Source organism: Rhipicephalus microplus, chromosome 9 (assembly GCF_043290135.1).
Source record: "Rhipicephalus microplus isolate Deutch F79 chromosome 9, USDA_Rmic, whole genome shotgun sequence".
NCBI classification, from domain to species: domain Eukaryota; kingdom Metazoa; phylum Arthropoda; class Arachnida; order Ixodida; family Ixodidae; genus Rhipicephalus; species Rhipicephalus microplus.
In genome coordinates this window covers 133018601-133035361 of record NC_134708.1, presented here as the reverse complement: position 1 = coordinate 133035361, position 16761 = coordinate 133018601, and the positions used below count along the sequence as shown (strand labels likewise).

The 16761-nt window shown below is 43.2% G+C and overlaps 2 protein-coding genes and 1 pseudogene across 4 annotated transcripts in view; 2 read left to right on the top strand and 1 right to left on the bottom strand.

The window, feature by feature from the left end:
• CSN4 (COP9 signalosome subunit 4) overlaps positions 1–8833 on the top strand; it is a 99490-nt gene extending 90657 nt beyond the window's left edge. For both annotated transcript variants that reach the window (XM_037415000.2, XM_075874325.1), the window contains exon 11: positions 8663–8833. In XM_037415000.2, the coding sequence (XP_037270897.1) occupies positions 8663–8796 (134 nt within the window). In that variant the 3' untranslated portion in view covers positions 8797–8833. The remainder of the gene's footprint in view (positions 1–8662) is intronic.
• Positions 1–16761, bottom strand: part of LOC119163075 (uncharacterized) — a 392637-nt pseudogene that overhangs the window by 266411 nt on the left and 109465 nt on the right.
• Positions 12757–16761, top strand: part of BORCS6 (BLOC-1 related complex subunit 6) — a 44832-nt gene continuing 40827 nt past the window's right edge. For both annotated transcript variants that reach the window (XM_037414999.2, XM_075874326.1), the window contains exon 1: positions 12757–13416. In XM_037414999.2, coding sequence (XP_037270896.1) covers positions 13058–13416 — 359 coding nt within the window. In that variant the 5' untranslated portion in view covers positions 12757–13057. The remainder of the gene's footprint in view (positions 13417–16761) is intronic.

The window sequence follows — 16761 nt, the reverse complement described above, 5'->3', positions numbered from 1 at the left end:
ATGCGATTATCCTTAGTGGTGTTATCTGCTTCGCTGGTTGGCTTTGTATGCTTTTTATGCTTCGGTTGTATGCTTCGTTGGTTGGCATTGTATGCTTTTTATTAACAGAGCGTGCTTGATACCCTTTCGTGATACGCTCGTGCAGTTTTTGTTTTCTTTTTTCTATGTTTGTTGATCAGTTGTGTAATTTTCGTGCTTCAACACCCCTCATGTAAAACCCCACTCATTGGGGTCTTTGAGGTACCTGTAAATAAATAAATAAATAAATGTGAATACGGCCATGTTGACTGATTCTTGTAGCCTTGCAAGGAGGCTAGTGAAAAGCTTGTGTAGGACAAAGTAGTACGCTGCCCCTTGTATTGATGTACTACCCAAAACTGAAGAAGCACCTTACTGCTGCATCGAAAGACTCACCAGAATTGTGCCAGCTCATGTCGAAGACGTTGGAATTTCTTCAAATAAAACGACCCGTAGGAAAACTTCCCAATATGGCAACGTTCTTGTGGCCGCCTTTCCGCCATCTCGGCATTCATGATGAGCAAGCTGTCCACAACAGAGTACACGCGAATTGTTGATTGATGTGCCATTGTGAGCAATACGAGTTTGAACACACGAGTGCATGGCGAATAGCCTCGCACCCTACGTCGGCTGATATGCCTGCAGCGGCCGTTGTTGGAAGCAAAGTGGAAAGGGTGGCGCGCTTCTGGTATCTGTTGACACCACGTGCGGTGTTGACGCGTCCACGAGCAGTGGTGACCGTGCTAGTACGAGCGACGGCAATGTGGCATCAGCAATTGTAGATGTTCCCGCGTCGAGTATTCAGCAGGAGATTTCAGCTCCAACTCTTACTGATTGCTTGACGAGAAGAAACGCAGGCGAACGCTTTTTGTGCAATGTCTGCTACCCCGGTCACAATAAGAAATTTGAACTTCTAAATGATGGCTAAAGTGACGATGATATTGTTCCTGAGGCATCATTTTTTTTTGTAGCACACAAAGTGATGAAAAAGCTGCTGTCCGTATTTTGCTGCCACTGCTGTGGAAGAGCCTCAGTTCGTTTTGGAACTGGACGTTTTTCTTGGGCTCGCAACTACTAAATTGGAAGTGCTATGTGACAACTGTGGAATAATAAGTAAAGAGTGGTCATCTCAAAGGTATCTGGTTGTCAGCATGTCAACCCATTTGAGGTGAATATTCGTGCTGCGAGAGCTGTGCAGTCAAAAGGCAAAAATCAAACTGCACTGAACAATATATTTTTGCGCACGAACATTTCCCATAGGGGACTGCATCACAAGCACCAAAGGCTGCACTGCAAGCGTAGCCACCCTGCCACTGCATCTGCTGCAGCAGCAATAGAGGCTGCAAGTTCAGAGAAGGTGCATCAGATATATGGGGACAGTGGATGTGCGCCAGGGAGTATTAATGTCATTTACAATGGCACATTGATGACAAAGGACCATACAAGCCACATTGGTGTTGGCTGTGTCATCGAGTTGTACTCTGGTCTGGTCTTGGACTTCTGTGTTCTCTCCAACTTCTAGAATGGCTGTGTTCTGGGACCAAAACCTCAAGATAATGGATACAGGGAGTGGTATGAGAAACGAGAACCACAGTGCCAAAAGAACACAGAAGCAAATGCAGGGCAGATGGAAACTATTGCGGCAAAGACAATGTTTGAGCGGTCGCTCCAAGAACGCCAGCTCTGCTACGTAGTATACCTTGCAACGGTGATAGCCGCACCTATACTGCCCACAGTGAGAATACAGAGTATGGCTTCAAACTCATACAAAATCAAGAATGTGTAAACCATGTAAAAAAGAAGGAGCACAGTTTTACAAAACCCAGTTGAAAAAAATTTCAGTGTATCCACGGGGTAAATGATGATGAGTGGCGGAGCTTTGGAAGGTTCATTGGTAAACCGAACCACAAGCGAATGCAAAACTTGCAGCTGTGGCCGAAACTGCGATCTAGAAAGTCCTGCTTGATGTGTGTGTCTGCGCTTTTGGGCTGTGATCACTTAAGACGCTTGGCCACGGCTTCCCACGTTGCATCGGGATCCACATGCCTGTGCACGCATTTCATCGCCGCTTTTCGGGGTCTCAGCTCAGGATCCGTTTGCCTGCGATTCCGTGCTGCTTCGGCTTCTCAAGCTCTCGCCTCTGGGTCCTGTCGACGAGGGCGCACTGCGGCAGCTTTCCGAGCCCACTGATCAGCTGCCTTTCTGTTCATACTCTAAGCGCGCAGACTACCAGAGAAAGAGGAAGGCCGCCAATAGAGAGACACCTCGAAGTCTCCCATCGCATTGAACGATCTCGAACAGTGCCCAGATCCAATGATATTCGAGGTGAGGTGAGACTCCAGCGTTATCAAATTAAACCAGAGCAATGCACCTACATCCAATCAGATTTGAGCCCAAATGCGCCATTTAACCATCTCATCTCAGACTCGAGCATGCGTCTCCAACGCAGTGAGTGCCATCTAGTTCGCAATCATAGTGGATGGATGGATGGATGGATTGATTGATATGGCTGTACCCTTTACATCGGGCGGTGGCTGAAGTCATCAAGCCGTAATACTTAGTGAACCAAAAACTAGATTTATTTTTTTTTGCCCTTTAAGTAGTGAGGCTGAGGACTCGTACTTTGCAGTGAAGGGTTTAATTTTCACTCATGCCTTGACTTTAGCCACCAATCAGATGACCTCCTTCTAGTTAATTCTACCCGCTTAAAGTCTATTTTGCCCTCCCTGTCCCAAAACCCCCGTGCTTTGAAAAATTCTGCGCCATCATCCTGAACTATAGGGTGAAGCCCTTTACAGAACATTATCAAGTGTTCGGCAGTTTCCTCTTCCTCTCCACACGCCCTGCATACCGTGTCTACCCCTTCGTATTTGGCCCGATATGTCTTGGTTCGCAATACTCCCATCCTGGCCTCAAACAGTAGAGAACTACCCCGAGTATTATCATAGATTTTTTCCTTGCCATTTCCTGCTTAAAACTTCGATAAATCTCTAATGCGGACTTCTTAATCATGCCAATTCTCCACATATTGGTCTCAGCTTCCATCACCTTCTTCTCAACCGATAATTCTTTTCGGTTTGGCCGCCTGCTGTTTTCTAAGTATTTACCAGTCAATTTTCTGGTTCGCTTTCTCCATTTTGTATCGACATTCTTCATGTACAAGTAGCTGAATACCTTCCTAGCCCAACGCTCCTCCCCCATTTCTCTCAATCGCTTCTCAAATTTTATCTTGCTGCTAGCTTCCCTGCCCTCAAATGATGATCATCCCATATCACCTTGTACTCCCTGATTTGGTGCATTCCCGTGAGCTTCTAAAGCAAGCCTACCTATTCCACGTTGGTTTATTTCTAATCTTGCTTGAACTTCTGATCTCATGCACAAGACCGCATTGCCGAACGTCAGAACAGGAATCATGACCCCTTTCCATATTCCTCTCACAACATCATACCTATTGTAATTCCACAGTTCCCTCTCTGTTTTTCATCACCGCTGCATTCCTGTTACCTTTGGTCGTCACGTATATTTCGTGGTCCCTTAGGTACCCGGCCCCATTGCACGGCCCAGATATTTGTATTTATCTGTTATCTCTAGCGTGACCTCCTGTATTATAAGTTCAATACCTATATTGTCATTAAAAATCATGACAGCTGATTTTTCCTTACTGAATCTGAAATCTAACCTATCTCCCTCATTACCGCAGATGTCCATCAATCTTTGCAAATCTTCCTTGTTGTCGGCCATTAGGACTATATCATCTGTGTACATCAATGCTGGTAGTGCCTGTTCAATGAGGTTTCCTTGTTTGACGAGAGAGAGGTTGAAGCCCAGTCCACTTCTCTCTAATTTGGCCTCTAATCCTCGTGGGTACATCATGAATAACAAGGGTGGACACCTCTGCCTAAGCCCCCGTTTTACCTCTGCAGGCTTGGATACCTGTTTTTCTCACTTTATAACTGCCTTGTTATCTAGTTATTTATAACTGCCTTGTTATAACTGCCTTGTGTCTTGTAACTAGTACTAGAGTACCCTCAGCGCCATCTAGTGAACACTCCAAAAACTAGAAAAGGTGGCTACGACAACGTGGGACTAGCCTATGCCCTAAGGAGCTTCGCCCCTAAAACAAAAGCAAGGACCAGGAGCTCAGCATGAGTGGAAGAGGCCGCTTGACACATGGCCTATTTAAAAAGCGGACTAACTATTATGAATGTGCCATAAAAAGTAATCGCAGGGATGTTCCTGCCATGTAAATGGCCATCATGGCTATTTTCCATCACGTCACATCTACTGATAAAAAGCCACACCATGAGCGCAAGTGTGAACTCGTACTGCAAGTCTAATGCCGCGGCAGCCTCAGGGGAGCCAGTGCCTGCACACAAGCTGCAGCTTCCTGCCAAGAGCCTTTTGGCAAGGGGACTTCTGGAAAGGTGCCGACATGGCAGAACCCAGAAAGGTATTGAGTCCCTCAACATTGTGATAAGCGTTCAGAGTGCTATGGCACATTCAGTTTGCCGCTCCGAAGAAGTTAAAAACTAAATTGAAATCAAAAGAAAATGCATCTACTGAGACAAAGGACTGCATCCCAGGTGGATTATTGTTCTTCAAAGTTAAAAATTGACTACTTTCATGAAATAAAACTTTGAGCTCTGTTTCTCAGCTTCCCTTTTTTTGTGCAGTTGCTGTTAGTCATCCCTGTGCTACTTCATAACTAATGAATCTAGAATCATTCTGTTTATTTCACTTAGATCCTAAAACATTGGTGAGCGCTGAAACGCTATTTATTTTTCTCTGCACATTATAAAATCTTTTATAATTGTGTTTTTGCAAAAGATGTTGATAAGAAAATATGATTCGGATGGCTCAGACATTTTTTTTTTTTGGTGCTAGTTTAGACTTTAAAAAATTAATGAATAGCATTAAGGCGCACAGTGGGCCTTGTTGAATATGCTTAACCATGTGTGCTACCCAAATATATCTAATTAATGAAATATTTTGGGGATGGATGTTAGGATATATTGAATGTCATAACTCAAGAACTATAAAAACTATCTTAAAACTGATTTAAATATTGATATACGCATAACAAATCACATCAGCGTGCCACATTTTATCAATTTATTCTAATATATAACAGATATAGTTTTGCTACGTTCCCTCTTAAACTATTCGAAGTATTCGAAATGAACGAATAGATGTATAGCATTAATCTACATGTAACTTCCTGTAAAGGGATTTTCACAGCAGTGAAGAGATGCTGAGCCATGAAAACATCTAATTATTGGAAATAAATATTGCACTGCCAGAAAGGCCCACTTCACGGTTAAGTGAACACTTTACCCTCACATCGATTGATCATTCTTGACGTTTGAAAGTTTGTTATACCAGCTTGTATGCTCTAAGTGTAGTTCATATAGTTCAGTATAGCTCAAGAAAAATGACATTGACTTCCTGCTTGACTTGGGAAACAAAGCCAAACTCACAAACATGTGAAGAAAATACTTTGAAAGTACAGCTGGGCTGAAAGTCATGAACTGTGCCTTTATTGCCACTGAAGACTAAGCTTGTAACGAGCAGATACCATGCTACGGTAACAAGCAAAATGATAGTTCGGTAGAAGTCAAACTCATTGGGACGCTGTCGCCACGTCAACGACAAGAAATCAGAGAGTTCTTGAAAATATTTAAGGATGCATTTTCTGATGTTCCTGGACGAACAAATCTTGCTGAGTGGAAACTCAACTTAACATCACCTACACCCATCCAAGTTCCACGGTATTCTATGCCTTTTGCACTGAGGGATACTATAGAAAAATAAACGGAAGAAATGTTATGCCTCGGAGTCATCGAAAGGTCAACGTCCCTGTACAGTTCTTCATTTATTGTAGCGAAGAAACCGAACAACGCATACCGCCTGTGCATCAATTTTCGCAAAGTAAATGATGCGCTGGAAGTCGACGTAGAGTTGATTCCTTGAACCGGTTTGTTGTTTGTGAAAATGGATGAAAAAATTATTTTTTTGAAGTTTGATTTATCCAAAGGATACTGGCAAGTTCCTATGTCAGCTAAATCAAAACCAATGACAGCATTTGTCACGACATTAAAGCGTAACACCTTTTACAAGTTATCATTTGCATCCTCCCAAAAGTCAAATTCTGCTACTATTTAAATTGTTTCCACTTCTTTTGAACTAACAAAACGATATTTGCTAAAGGCTCGTTTCAATTTAAATATATATATCGTATTACCCGAATCTAGGCTAACCATGGTTCCAAGCTAACCCCCAAAGGTCGGAAGTCCCGAGGGGGGGGGGGGGGGGTGGCAAAGACAGTTTTCACGAAGAGAAAACATTTATTGAACATGAAGATGAAACAAAACAGTTGCTTCATGATGAAGATAACTCTGGAAAAATACAGCCGCTAGTTCGTTGTGTGTGTTAGTCATCGTTATTTTCACGCTGCTTCTAGTTATTTGTATCGTGAAAATGCTGTGCTTGCCGATCGCACGCCCATTCCGAGTCGCCGTCGCTTCTTGTCTCATCGCTGACTTCTTTGTCGCAGTCTTGAAGTAGCGCATAATTCTCTGTGGCATCAAGGGCATTGGATATGCCGCGCTTCTTAAAAGAGTGCACAATCAAAGTTCCCGGGGTTTTGTCCCACACTGCAGCGCCTCCAGTGATGCACATTTTTTCGGCCCTGCTTGAACGCTGGATGACTCCACGGCTCGGACAACTTTCCTTTCATAAACGGCTCTATAATGACACCGCCTGTTTGGTGCCATTGAGCTCGAAATCGCAGCTTCACGTGTGTATGTGTTGGCTTGGCTATGAACGGCTATAATATCGTCTAGGTGGTGCACCACTTTTATCAATGAAAAATGGCACGTTTTTCAAAATCCTCGAATCTAAGCCGACCCTGGAGTTTGATGCAACAAAATCTGCAAAAAAAAAAGAAAAAACCTATCAGCCTAGATTTGAATAAATATAGTATGTTGTGCAGGTTAGGTTATGATAATGATGCCCATTTTCTTCTACAACGTGTGATATAAAGCTATTTAAATTTGATTCGATATTGGATCAAAATCACTATTCGCTTCAAACCTAAAGTTCACTATTGAGCAACCCGAACCAATGCCAATTGTAGTAAACTCAGATGGTCTTCAAAGCAATAAGGACGAACAAACAACTCGCACCACAAATGCGGTCTTATGTATCACAAACTATATTTGAGAATACTTAGTCTTGAATATTCACCAAATGTATCTATCCAGTCCACAATTTTTTGAACACATATTGAATGTTTCTCTTCCAGGAAGGACGCAAACTCCAGCGCCGATGGTCGTTGTTTCCCTTAGTCAATATACTCTATTGTTTCTCTTCCAGGAAGCACTCTTCAAAACTTCCACAGCTCCGATAGCGTCAGTTCTTCCAGTTCGACTGATCACACATCAAACAACAAAATTTTGCCAACATCACCATTGTTCATTCGACAAGTGCTGTAGACTGGGCGAGTTGGCGTATGAAGAAATCGTAATGTTATAGCACGGCTCTGTTTGAGCGTGAAAAAAAAAAAAGGCAGTGAAGACGGGAAATACTATGCTCATCCTGTCGTTTGTGTTTCCCTTCTTCGCTGGCTTCTTTTCTTCATGCTCAGAGCTGCGCTACAACCTTAGGATTTCATTGTTCATTCACTGACTCACTCACTGCTCAACACTCATCACCACCTGTTTATATCCACACGCCACTGGTTCCACAAAAATTCCACATGATTTGTCGGTGCATAGCACAGTTAAAGCTAGGGAAAGGGCAAGATTCTTCTTGTCGGTTCCACTGATCGTGGCATTGCCCGGCATTGCATCATGCTTCGTTTCATGATGGTTCTGGACATCACCCGGCGTTTGATCTGGAACTGCTCATCAACGGCAGCCATTTCCAGGGAAGAGGAGGCACGCTTATGGCGTCTTTTGATGCTCGTGTTTTTGTTGCGCGTGTTTCATTTCCTCTGTTGCAACACGCTGCCATCGCCGAAATTTCATGCCGTCATTTGAATTCAGCGACGTATGTTAATTTAACCGCTTTTTGGGCACAGGAATTTTCTGTAAATAATGTTACGCTCTAAATTAAGTGCTCGTTTTGTGACTGAAGCTTTGAACCCACCACTCATTACGCTGTTCGCATTGTGATGCTTATTTTACTCATCTGCCACACAATCTGTTGACGTTATTCTTCACCGGTCTTGGTGCCTGCATAGGGCCTTTTAGCGAAGAAGCTTCAGCACTGGCATGGCTGTGTGGTAGAACCTCAACTCCCACAACATCGTGTTGAAAATAAATAAATAAATAATAAATAAATAAGAATGAATAAAAGTGCCTGGTTTCATGCCCTGCACAATCCCTGGTTTGTTTTTCTTAATGTAGGGTAAGCAGTAGCTGTGATGGACAACATTAAGATCGGCTGTTTATTTGCACTCATAACAGCTTATGCTGTAACACTGTGCCTCAGAAAATGTTCAGGGCCTGTGATCTCGTCCAGCGTGCAGACATCTGTTGAATATGCTCACAAAAAGTATACACTTGGGTGTTTTTCTTTTCTTTGGTAGTGTAGAGTATTATTGAGTGCCGATACCCCTGACCTGCGGCATGCCACATTACAGGCCGCGAGGTGCTACCGTCCTGGAACCAGCAAATCCAGGGCCTGTGCTTCCAAGTGAACAACATCATCGAAAAGATCAGCTCCGTTGCCCCTCAGTGGATGAGCCAGGCATTGGAAGAGCACATGTCCACCTAAATCTGAAGTCACCAATAAAAGATTGTTTCACACTGCATCCCTTTCCTGCCTTCTTTGTTCTGTATGGCCACTCGGGGTTAGCTGCCCTCGTGGTCCAAGTGGCACCCGCACTGCTTATATAACTGTCAGTGAACACTCTTATGAGGAGCTTCCTTCAGCCATAAGCGTAGGGTTACAGCTCATCTTGAGTAGGTTTTTGTATGTGCTCAGATATTTTTTTGATTATCTTTTTGCTATTCTTGGGGCTACTGGCCATTACTTTGGGTGAAATTCAATTTATTATTCGTGTAATTTTTAAAGATGATAAAGTAACCAGGTATAGTACTAAGAATAAAGTGTTTCAGTGTGCAACTAAAACCATGGTGTCCTGGATAACACGCTTATCCCACAACAAGAATAACTAGGCATGATTTTCTTTACTGGGCATCGAAGCGGTACATCGTTATATGCATGAAAAAACAAAAGAAAACACTGCATACTTTTCATGCACCATAAAAAGTACCACGCTGAGATAAATTCAGTTTTTTTTTTACTTTCTGTGAGCGTTGCAGCAGTGCCAAGCGACGTGTGTCGTATTCTTATCTTAGCAATGTTTGAGTTCCATTCGGCCTTGTGCAGTGCCAATTGTGAGTTCTGAAATTTGATTGTCCTACTCGGAATGGCTGCTAATGTTGCGTGCACCAAGAAATGTAGCGATGTGTGGTGATGAAAGAATACGCAGCCATGGAAACAATGTTGTAATGTTGTTGTTTTGGTGCTGTGTAATAGAAAGTCAGGGAAATTTGCCACGAATGCAGTGAACAGTTAACTACAGTAGCTGTCGTCGGGAAGGAGATCCTATATGATTATGTCGTCAGTATTTATTGATTGGAGGCTTAGATAGGGCAAACCATTATTTGGACAAAAAAAAAGTGCTGTTTTATTGTTTCCAAAAAGGTGCACTCAATAATGATTAGAACTAATTGTTTTTGAGGATGCATTCCATCAAAAATAAGCATGAAGATGTTAAATTAGAGAGTACTGCTGTCTTTCTCACTGATCAGTATTTTTATTCAATAGTCGCCATGGGCATCAAGTGACCCTAATAAAAGAGCATATTAAAATGCAGCTGTATACTTGAGGTTTATCATAAAGTTACAACCCCCCACCAAAGAATTAGTTTAATTGAGGAGACTCTTGAACTTCACCTTGGAAGACAAGAATGCAGCAGCACAATCAGGCACCATTCGCGCATATCTCCTCAATCGCTAGCAGCCTGGCTCCGCTCCTCAGTGGACGCCTCAGTTGTTCTACAAGGAAAGGAATGTCTGTGAGTTTGTAAATTGGCCCTTTTGAACTATATAAGAATGCCTATACTGCAAGTACAGTGGAAAAGTGCCTACTACCATATAATTAAGCTATATTATTAGGAAACTGCCTTCTACAACCTTTTCTTTTAATCGACACGTAGCACCCAATGTGTGCAGAAATACCTATGACTTTATGACTTCTGTGTGTCCTTAAGCCTAGGGAACACACGCACGTGCACAATCGCCAACTCTGTTAAAGCTGTTGCTGCTGATCATAATCAATTATGCCCGAGCCGTATAGAGCTTCATACGTTTTTATATGAAACTGGCCTGAGCACTTCGTTTTGGGTATGCCTTTAAACCACCCACTCGTTGCAAATTTCATGCTGAATATACGAACAGCGCAACTTAAAGGTAGTTACAGTGTAACTAAGGAAGCGAAAAAACAAGGATAGATAACTTTGCTTCCATAGTTACTCCAACTACTTTTAAGTTGCGCTCTTCGTATATTCAGTTACGCCCTACCAACTTGCCCAAGTTTCCATGCTTCATAACTGCATTTCATACGTTTTGACTTGGTGAAATTGTATGACGCTGTTTGTGAATACTTTTGCCATGCAGCTGGACTTGCTAATTAGGGTGCTAATTAATTCGCCCACAGAAACATGAGATAACCCTTCACCACGATTCACTTGGTTTTCTGAAGTTCCATTTGATGTTTCATTATTTTTGTCATATGTGAGATTTTAGACGCAGCTCCTCCAAGGCTTCCCTGGCCTTGTTAAAGATTTAGTTCTTAGTGCGCAACACTACAGGTTTTCTCGCTCACTTTAGTCTGCACGCCATTGAAAAAATCTGAGCGCCGAGCTATTTAATCCATGTGCCAAACATTTACTCCATCTGCCAAACATTTAGTCCAAGTGCCAACATATTTAATCCAAGTGCCAACTCAATGAGGCCGCGTGCCACTGAGTTTAATCCAAGTGCCACCGTGTTTAATCTAATTGCCAATGACATTAATTCAGGTGACAGTCAGTTCAATCCATGCACTAAAAACGCATAGTTTGCCGTTTTATTAAGTGTAAATATCAGAATAATGTAAACATGAAGTCACAGGGAGAACTTTTCCCTCGCCTATACATGCTAGTGCTCATTAAATGAAGTGCGCAGTGCTTTTCCCCCTAACGTTTTGGTGTCATAGCTTCAAAATAAAAAAGTGTGTATTAATTGCATTTATGGGCACTAAATGTATTTGCTCTTGAGTCCATGTTAGTGTATGCTTCATCGCTACTGTATTATTCTGGCTAGCCGTGTACACCTTCGCATGTGCTTAGATTCGTGTAGTCTGCTCAGCAGACGGCATTTGGCAACTTATTTGTTGAGGCATTCGCCGTCGTGTGCCCAGCCCAGTGAGAACAACGCAGACCGACAGATTATATTCATTCGTTCTTGAAATCAGAAATAACAATTTAAAATTGAACTTAAATTTATTTGGGTTCATGTGAAATTAAGTTTTTTATAAAAGCATCAAAGGAGATGCTCCTGTTTTCATGTAAAAGATGACGCTAGTGTTGCTGAAGCGTGTTTGCTTGAAACACGCGTTCATCGGATACACATAATTTTATTTAAATAAAAAGATAACAACTAATACGAATGTAAAATATCACTTCCGTTTTCCACATCAGTATCACGAGTTTACGTCTAATGTGCACTGCAGGATAAAAACCTTTTCAAATTATCTTTAATTCGCTCTGCAGCTGTGAGGGCTCCCTAATTTGTTTAGCATGTACGTGTTTTTGACTCATCACTGCCCACGGCCAGGTTTTCCATAACTTGGTATGCATTCCGGCTCTCAAATGACTGTAGTCTGTCCTTTGCATTACATGACCTGTCCCGGTCATGTATTGCTATAAATCCAATTTTGAACTTTATAGTGATGAACACAAAATATTCTTTAACATGTAACTGCTTTTTCTTTCGTTGCCGTTAAAATGACTCCACCCGGGCCAAGCACTCATCTACAAACTTGTACATAGCAAAGTATAAGCACTCCAAACACGGCTCAAGCGAACCACGGCAGTAATTTTTTTTGTCACGAATACTAGCGGTGAATACCAATAATAATGATTTATTCAACTTTCCGACTATTGTCTTTTATATTGTATGAACTAAATTTAAATTGCACTGCCGTTTTTACGCCCTTTATTCTGATTTCTGTACATGGATTAAACTGACTGGCACCTGAATTACTCATTGGCAATTGGATTAAACACAGCGGCACTCGGATTAAATTCACTGGCACGCGGCCTAATTGAGTTGGCATTTGGATTGAATGTTTGGTACATGAATTAAAAAGCTTGGCGCTCAGATTATTTTAATGGCGTGCAGATTATTTAAGCTGGCACTTGGATTAAAGTGAGCGTGAAAACCTGCTGTAGTTTAACTTTGAGCAGACGACATGGTCAGCTGATCCCTAATGATGCACAACGCCGACGGCAGTGGGCAACGCTCGCCAAAGCAGGGGCAGCAGGGATTTTAAGGGATTATTCTAGGGATAACTCGGCACTAGTTTCACCGGAGTCCCATCGGTCTCAAAATGCATGCAAGTGCTCCGCGTGAAGTGTTCATCCGAGCTTCCCAGTCGCCTCACGAAACTCCGGAACTCCTGCCTAACCCCGCAGCTGACCGGCTCCATGTTAGAGCGCGCGGATGTGGAAGCGCTCTTGTAGCCCAGCAGTTAAGTCAAGGAGGTTGTAAGTTTACTCGCTCAGCTATCTGCTTCGTGAGCTGCAGAGCAAGAACTGTTCTTTAGGAAGCAACCCAAATGTGTCAAACGGTTTCGTGAGGACGCCCCCCACTCTGTGCAGACGAGTGCGCGATTCTGTTGCGAATGACAGTTGCTCGCAGTACGCAGTGCTCTTAGCTGGTATCCGCGCTACGTACGGCAACGGCGGCCGTATCGGTCATCCACCATGAGCGTCGAGAACCGGCCTCCGAACTTGGAGAACCTCGACAACTGCGCGTCCAAGCTTCGGCGTGCCGAAGAGGCGGACGCCAACGGTGCGACGAGCGGCGATGAGGCGCCGAGCCCGTCGGTGTCACCGTCGATCGACGACGACACGCCCACGTCGGACGACATGCCGGACGCGATGACGGCCTCGTACAGCGAGATCTACCAGGAGGGAGACGACGAGGACGACGACCTGCTGCCCGGAGAGATTTCTGACCTGGCCGAGGTACAGGACGCCACGCAGGGCATCAACGAGCTCGTCGACCAGATCAACCGCGAGGAGCTCGAGGGCGGTGCTCCCTCGGCGCGTGCAAACTACAGGTACATATTACAGAGCACAGTTTGTAGGTTGTGTAACCTTTGACACCCGCCCGACTGGATTGAGAGTCGCTTTTTAATAAGCAGGTACACCCACTCTGAGTGATTGACCTAGGCACAGGGTCCTTAAGGAAACGAGATACGCGGACAAGAAGTCAAAGAGAGCTAGGTAGGTTAGAATAAATTAGATAAGGTGCGATGAGGGGGGGAGGGGGTAATAGAAGCAGTGACTCTTGAGGGGCTAGTGGAAGCATCTTGAAAGAAAAGGCGTATATTTAGACACCATGAAACTGAGACGACAAGGCGACTTATGCATGCATTGCTTGATGAATGTATTTCCAAAATGGTAATGTCTTTCCGTTATCTCTATACTCATGCTTCTTTGCCGTGGCTGCTGTCCTGTGCATGTAAGATATGTCACGTGGAATATATAGGCTCAGATGTGAAGGCCAGTAAATCAGTCGGTAGTGGCACAAGTCTATAGGTTGTTGTCCCTCTTTTGTCGTGTCTAAATTTGCACCTTTCCTTTCAAGGACGATGGCAAAGAAGAAAAAAGGCTGTTGACTGTAAGGTCATCTATAAGGGGAGGAAATGTAACGAAATTAGGTAGGAAAAAAAAGAGGGTGTGGTTTGTTGCCCTACATGTGTGTTAACTACGTGTAAATTTGGACGTGGGCATTAGTTCATTGACACATGAAAATGAAGCAAAAGAAGTTAGTGAAATCAAAGAGAATATGTGTTGAAGGCATAATTATGGCACACGAACTTGCGTGGCAGGCCTTGTATTCCTATTGTTTCCTCTTGCAGACACCTGTAGTACGTAATTCAATTGCACAAATTAGCACTGGCACGATCCAAGGTTAGCGATTGGGCTTGCTGGTGAGGATTCATAATTGAAAAATGATGCCAGAAAGTAAGACAAAATCATGAAGTAGCACAAGCCCCAAAGTCAGCTGTGTGTCTATGAACCTCGTTTAAGCAGAGCTATCAATGTTTGAAGGCATCATAATAAGCCACGAACATATCTGTGCACGGGAATGCACAAATAAGTTGATGCGTTGTGTCTAAGTTCCTGTCTTCCAGTTTGGACGGCCTGACTCTTAAAATGAACACCTACCAAATACTCAGCTGATTGTTATTCTAAAATTAATTGAGGGTTTGGTGCCTGTGTTTCATGAGTTCCTTTGCGATTTTATCTTATTTTGTGGTGCTGTCCATGCGTTTTGTCTTTCCTGTGTTCCAGTTTGGACGGCCTGACTCTTAAAATGAACACCTATCAAATACTCAGCTGATTGTTATTCCAAAATCAATTGAGGGTTTGGTGCCTGTGTTTCACGAGTTCCTTTGTGATTTTATCTTATTTTGTGGTGCTGTTCATGCGTTGTGTCTAAGTTCCTGTGTTCCAGTTTGGACGGCCTGACTCTTAAAATGAACACCTATCAAATACTCAGCTGATTGTTATTCCAAAATCAATTGAGGGTTTGGTGCCTGTGTTTCACGAGTTCCTTTGTGATTTTATCTTATTTTGTGGTGCTGTTCATGCGTTGTGTCTAAGTTCCTGTGTTCCAGTTTGGACGGCCTGACTCTTAAAATGAACACCTATCAAATACTCAGCTGATTGTTATTCCAAAATCAATTGAGGGTTTGGTGCCTGTGTTTCACGAGTTCCTTTGTGATTTTATCTTGTTTTGTGGTGCTGTTCATGCGTTGTGTCTAAGTTCCTGTGTTCCAGTTTGGACGGCCTGACTCTTAAAATGAACACCTATCAAATACTCAGCTGATTGTTATTCCAAAATCAATTGAGGGTTTGGTGCCTGTGTTTCACGAGTTCCTTTGTGATTTTATCTTGTTTTGTGGTGCTGTTCATGCGTTGTGTCTAAGTTCCTGTGTTCCAGTTTGGATGGCCTGACTCTTAAAATGAACACCTACCAAATACTCAGCTGATTGTTATTCTAAAATTAATTGAGGGTTTGGTGCCTGTGTTTCATGTGTTCCTTTGTGATTTTACCTTATTTTGTGGTGCTGTTCCGTAATTGTGAACCAAGATCCATCCCTATCTAACCCACTCTGCAAGAATTACACTGAGAAGGATCCAAGCCTAACGAAGCGCTAGTGGTTTCTCAGACGAATACATCTCAAAACTAACTTATCTCCAAAGAAGAGGCTTAATGGAGTCATTGGAGATGCCAGGTGCATCATTGATGCTAAAGATTTGTTGGTAAGGTTTTCCAACGAAGGGATAGTAGCATTTGCAATGACTTATTGTTATGCTCTGCATTATGATTTCATGCCAAACAGAAAGCATGAGATTCTGAGCAATGCCTGAGGCAGACTACAGTCCCTTTGTTTTTCTCTTTATCACACATATATTCTGTTCATCATTTTCCAGGAAGTAGTACAGCAATCTAAAACATTGAAATGTACAATGCGCTTCTGACTATCCTGGCCCCTTCATTGTGGTTCCTCAAGCAGACCTGTTGCCGTGGTTACATAAAACATTGTGAACATTTAGTCGAAGATATATGTGTTGTGATGCAACGGTGAAGGCAACTTTTACTAGGCCCACAAGACACGATGAAGCGACCACACCCAAGGCACAAAACCCAGGCAAGCCAAGTTCCCACAGCAGATGAAGATGATGACCACTCATGATGATGAATATGTCTGAAGAAAGTAGATGTGCTTAATGAATGCCTACACTACTTTTCCCCACGTGAAAGCGGTCATCCTGACTACAGCTTTTGGCCGCAGTTTAAAGCAAAGAGGAATGCCGTGTGAAAGGCTTCATGCGGGATACGTGGACTATTTCTGCTGCTCCGCAGCGGCGGTCTGTTGGAAGAACGGGTGCCACGCGATAATTGACAGGAGACGTTTGCTTCAATACAGTGTAGGGGGCCAATGAAACGTGATTGAAACTTCTCGCACAGGCCAGGAGTGTGAATGTGTGTAAAAAGGAGGACTTCGTTGCCAGCGCTGAAGGACACGGCACGATGAGAGGCATCATAATCAAGCTTGCGATCCTGTTGCTTGGCTTCAGTGTTGATGTGAGCCAGCTGGCGGCTATGAATTAGACGAGACACATATTTTTCACTTGAGGATGAACATCGTTTCACAGGCACAGATAAGAATGAAACATCAAGGAAAAAAGAGGGGAAGCGACCGTGGACGAGGTAGAACGGCAAGTTAACCGGTTGTGAGCTGTACAGAGGTATTATCGACAAAAGTGACAAATGGCAAAATGGTGTCCCAGTTTCTGTGGTCCGGTTCGGTATACATGGCTATCATATCTGACAGTGTGCGATGAAAGCGCTCAGTCAGCCCGTTCATCTGAGGATGATAACTGGAGCT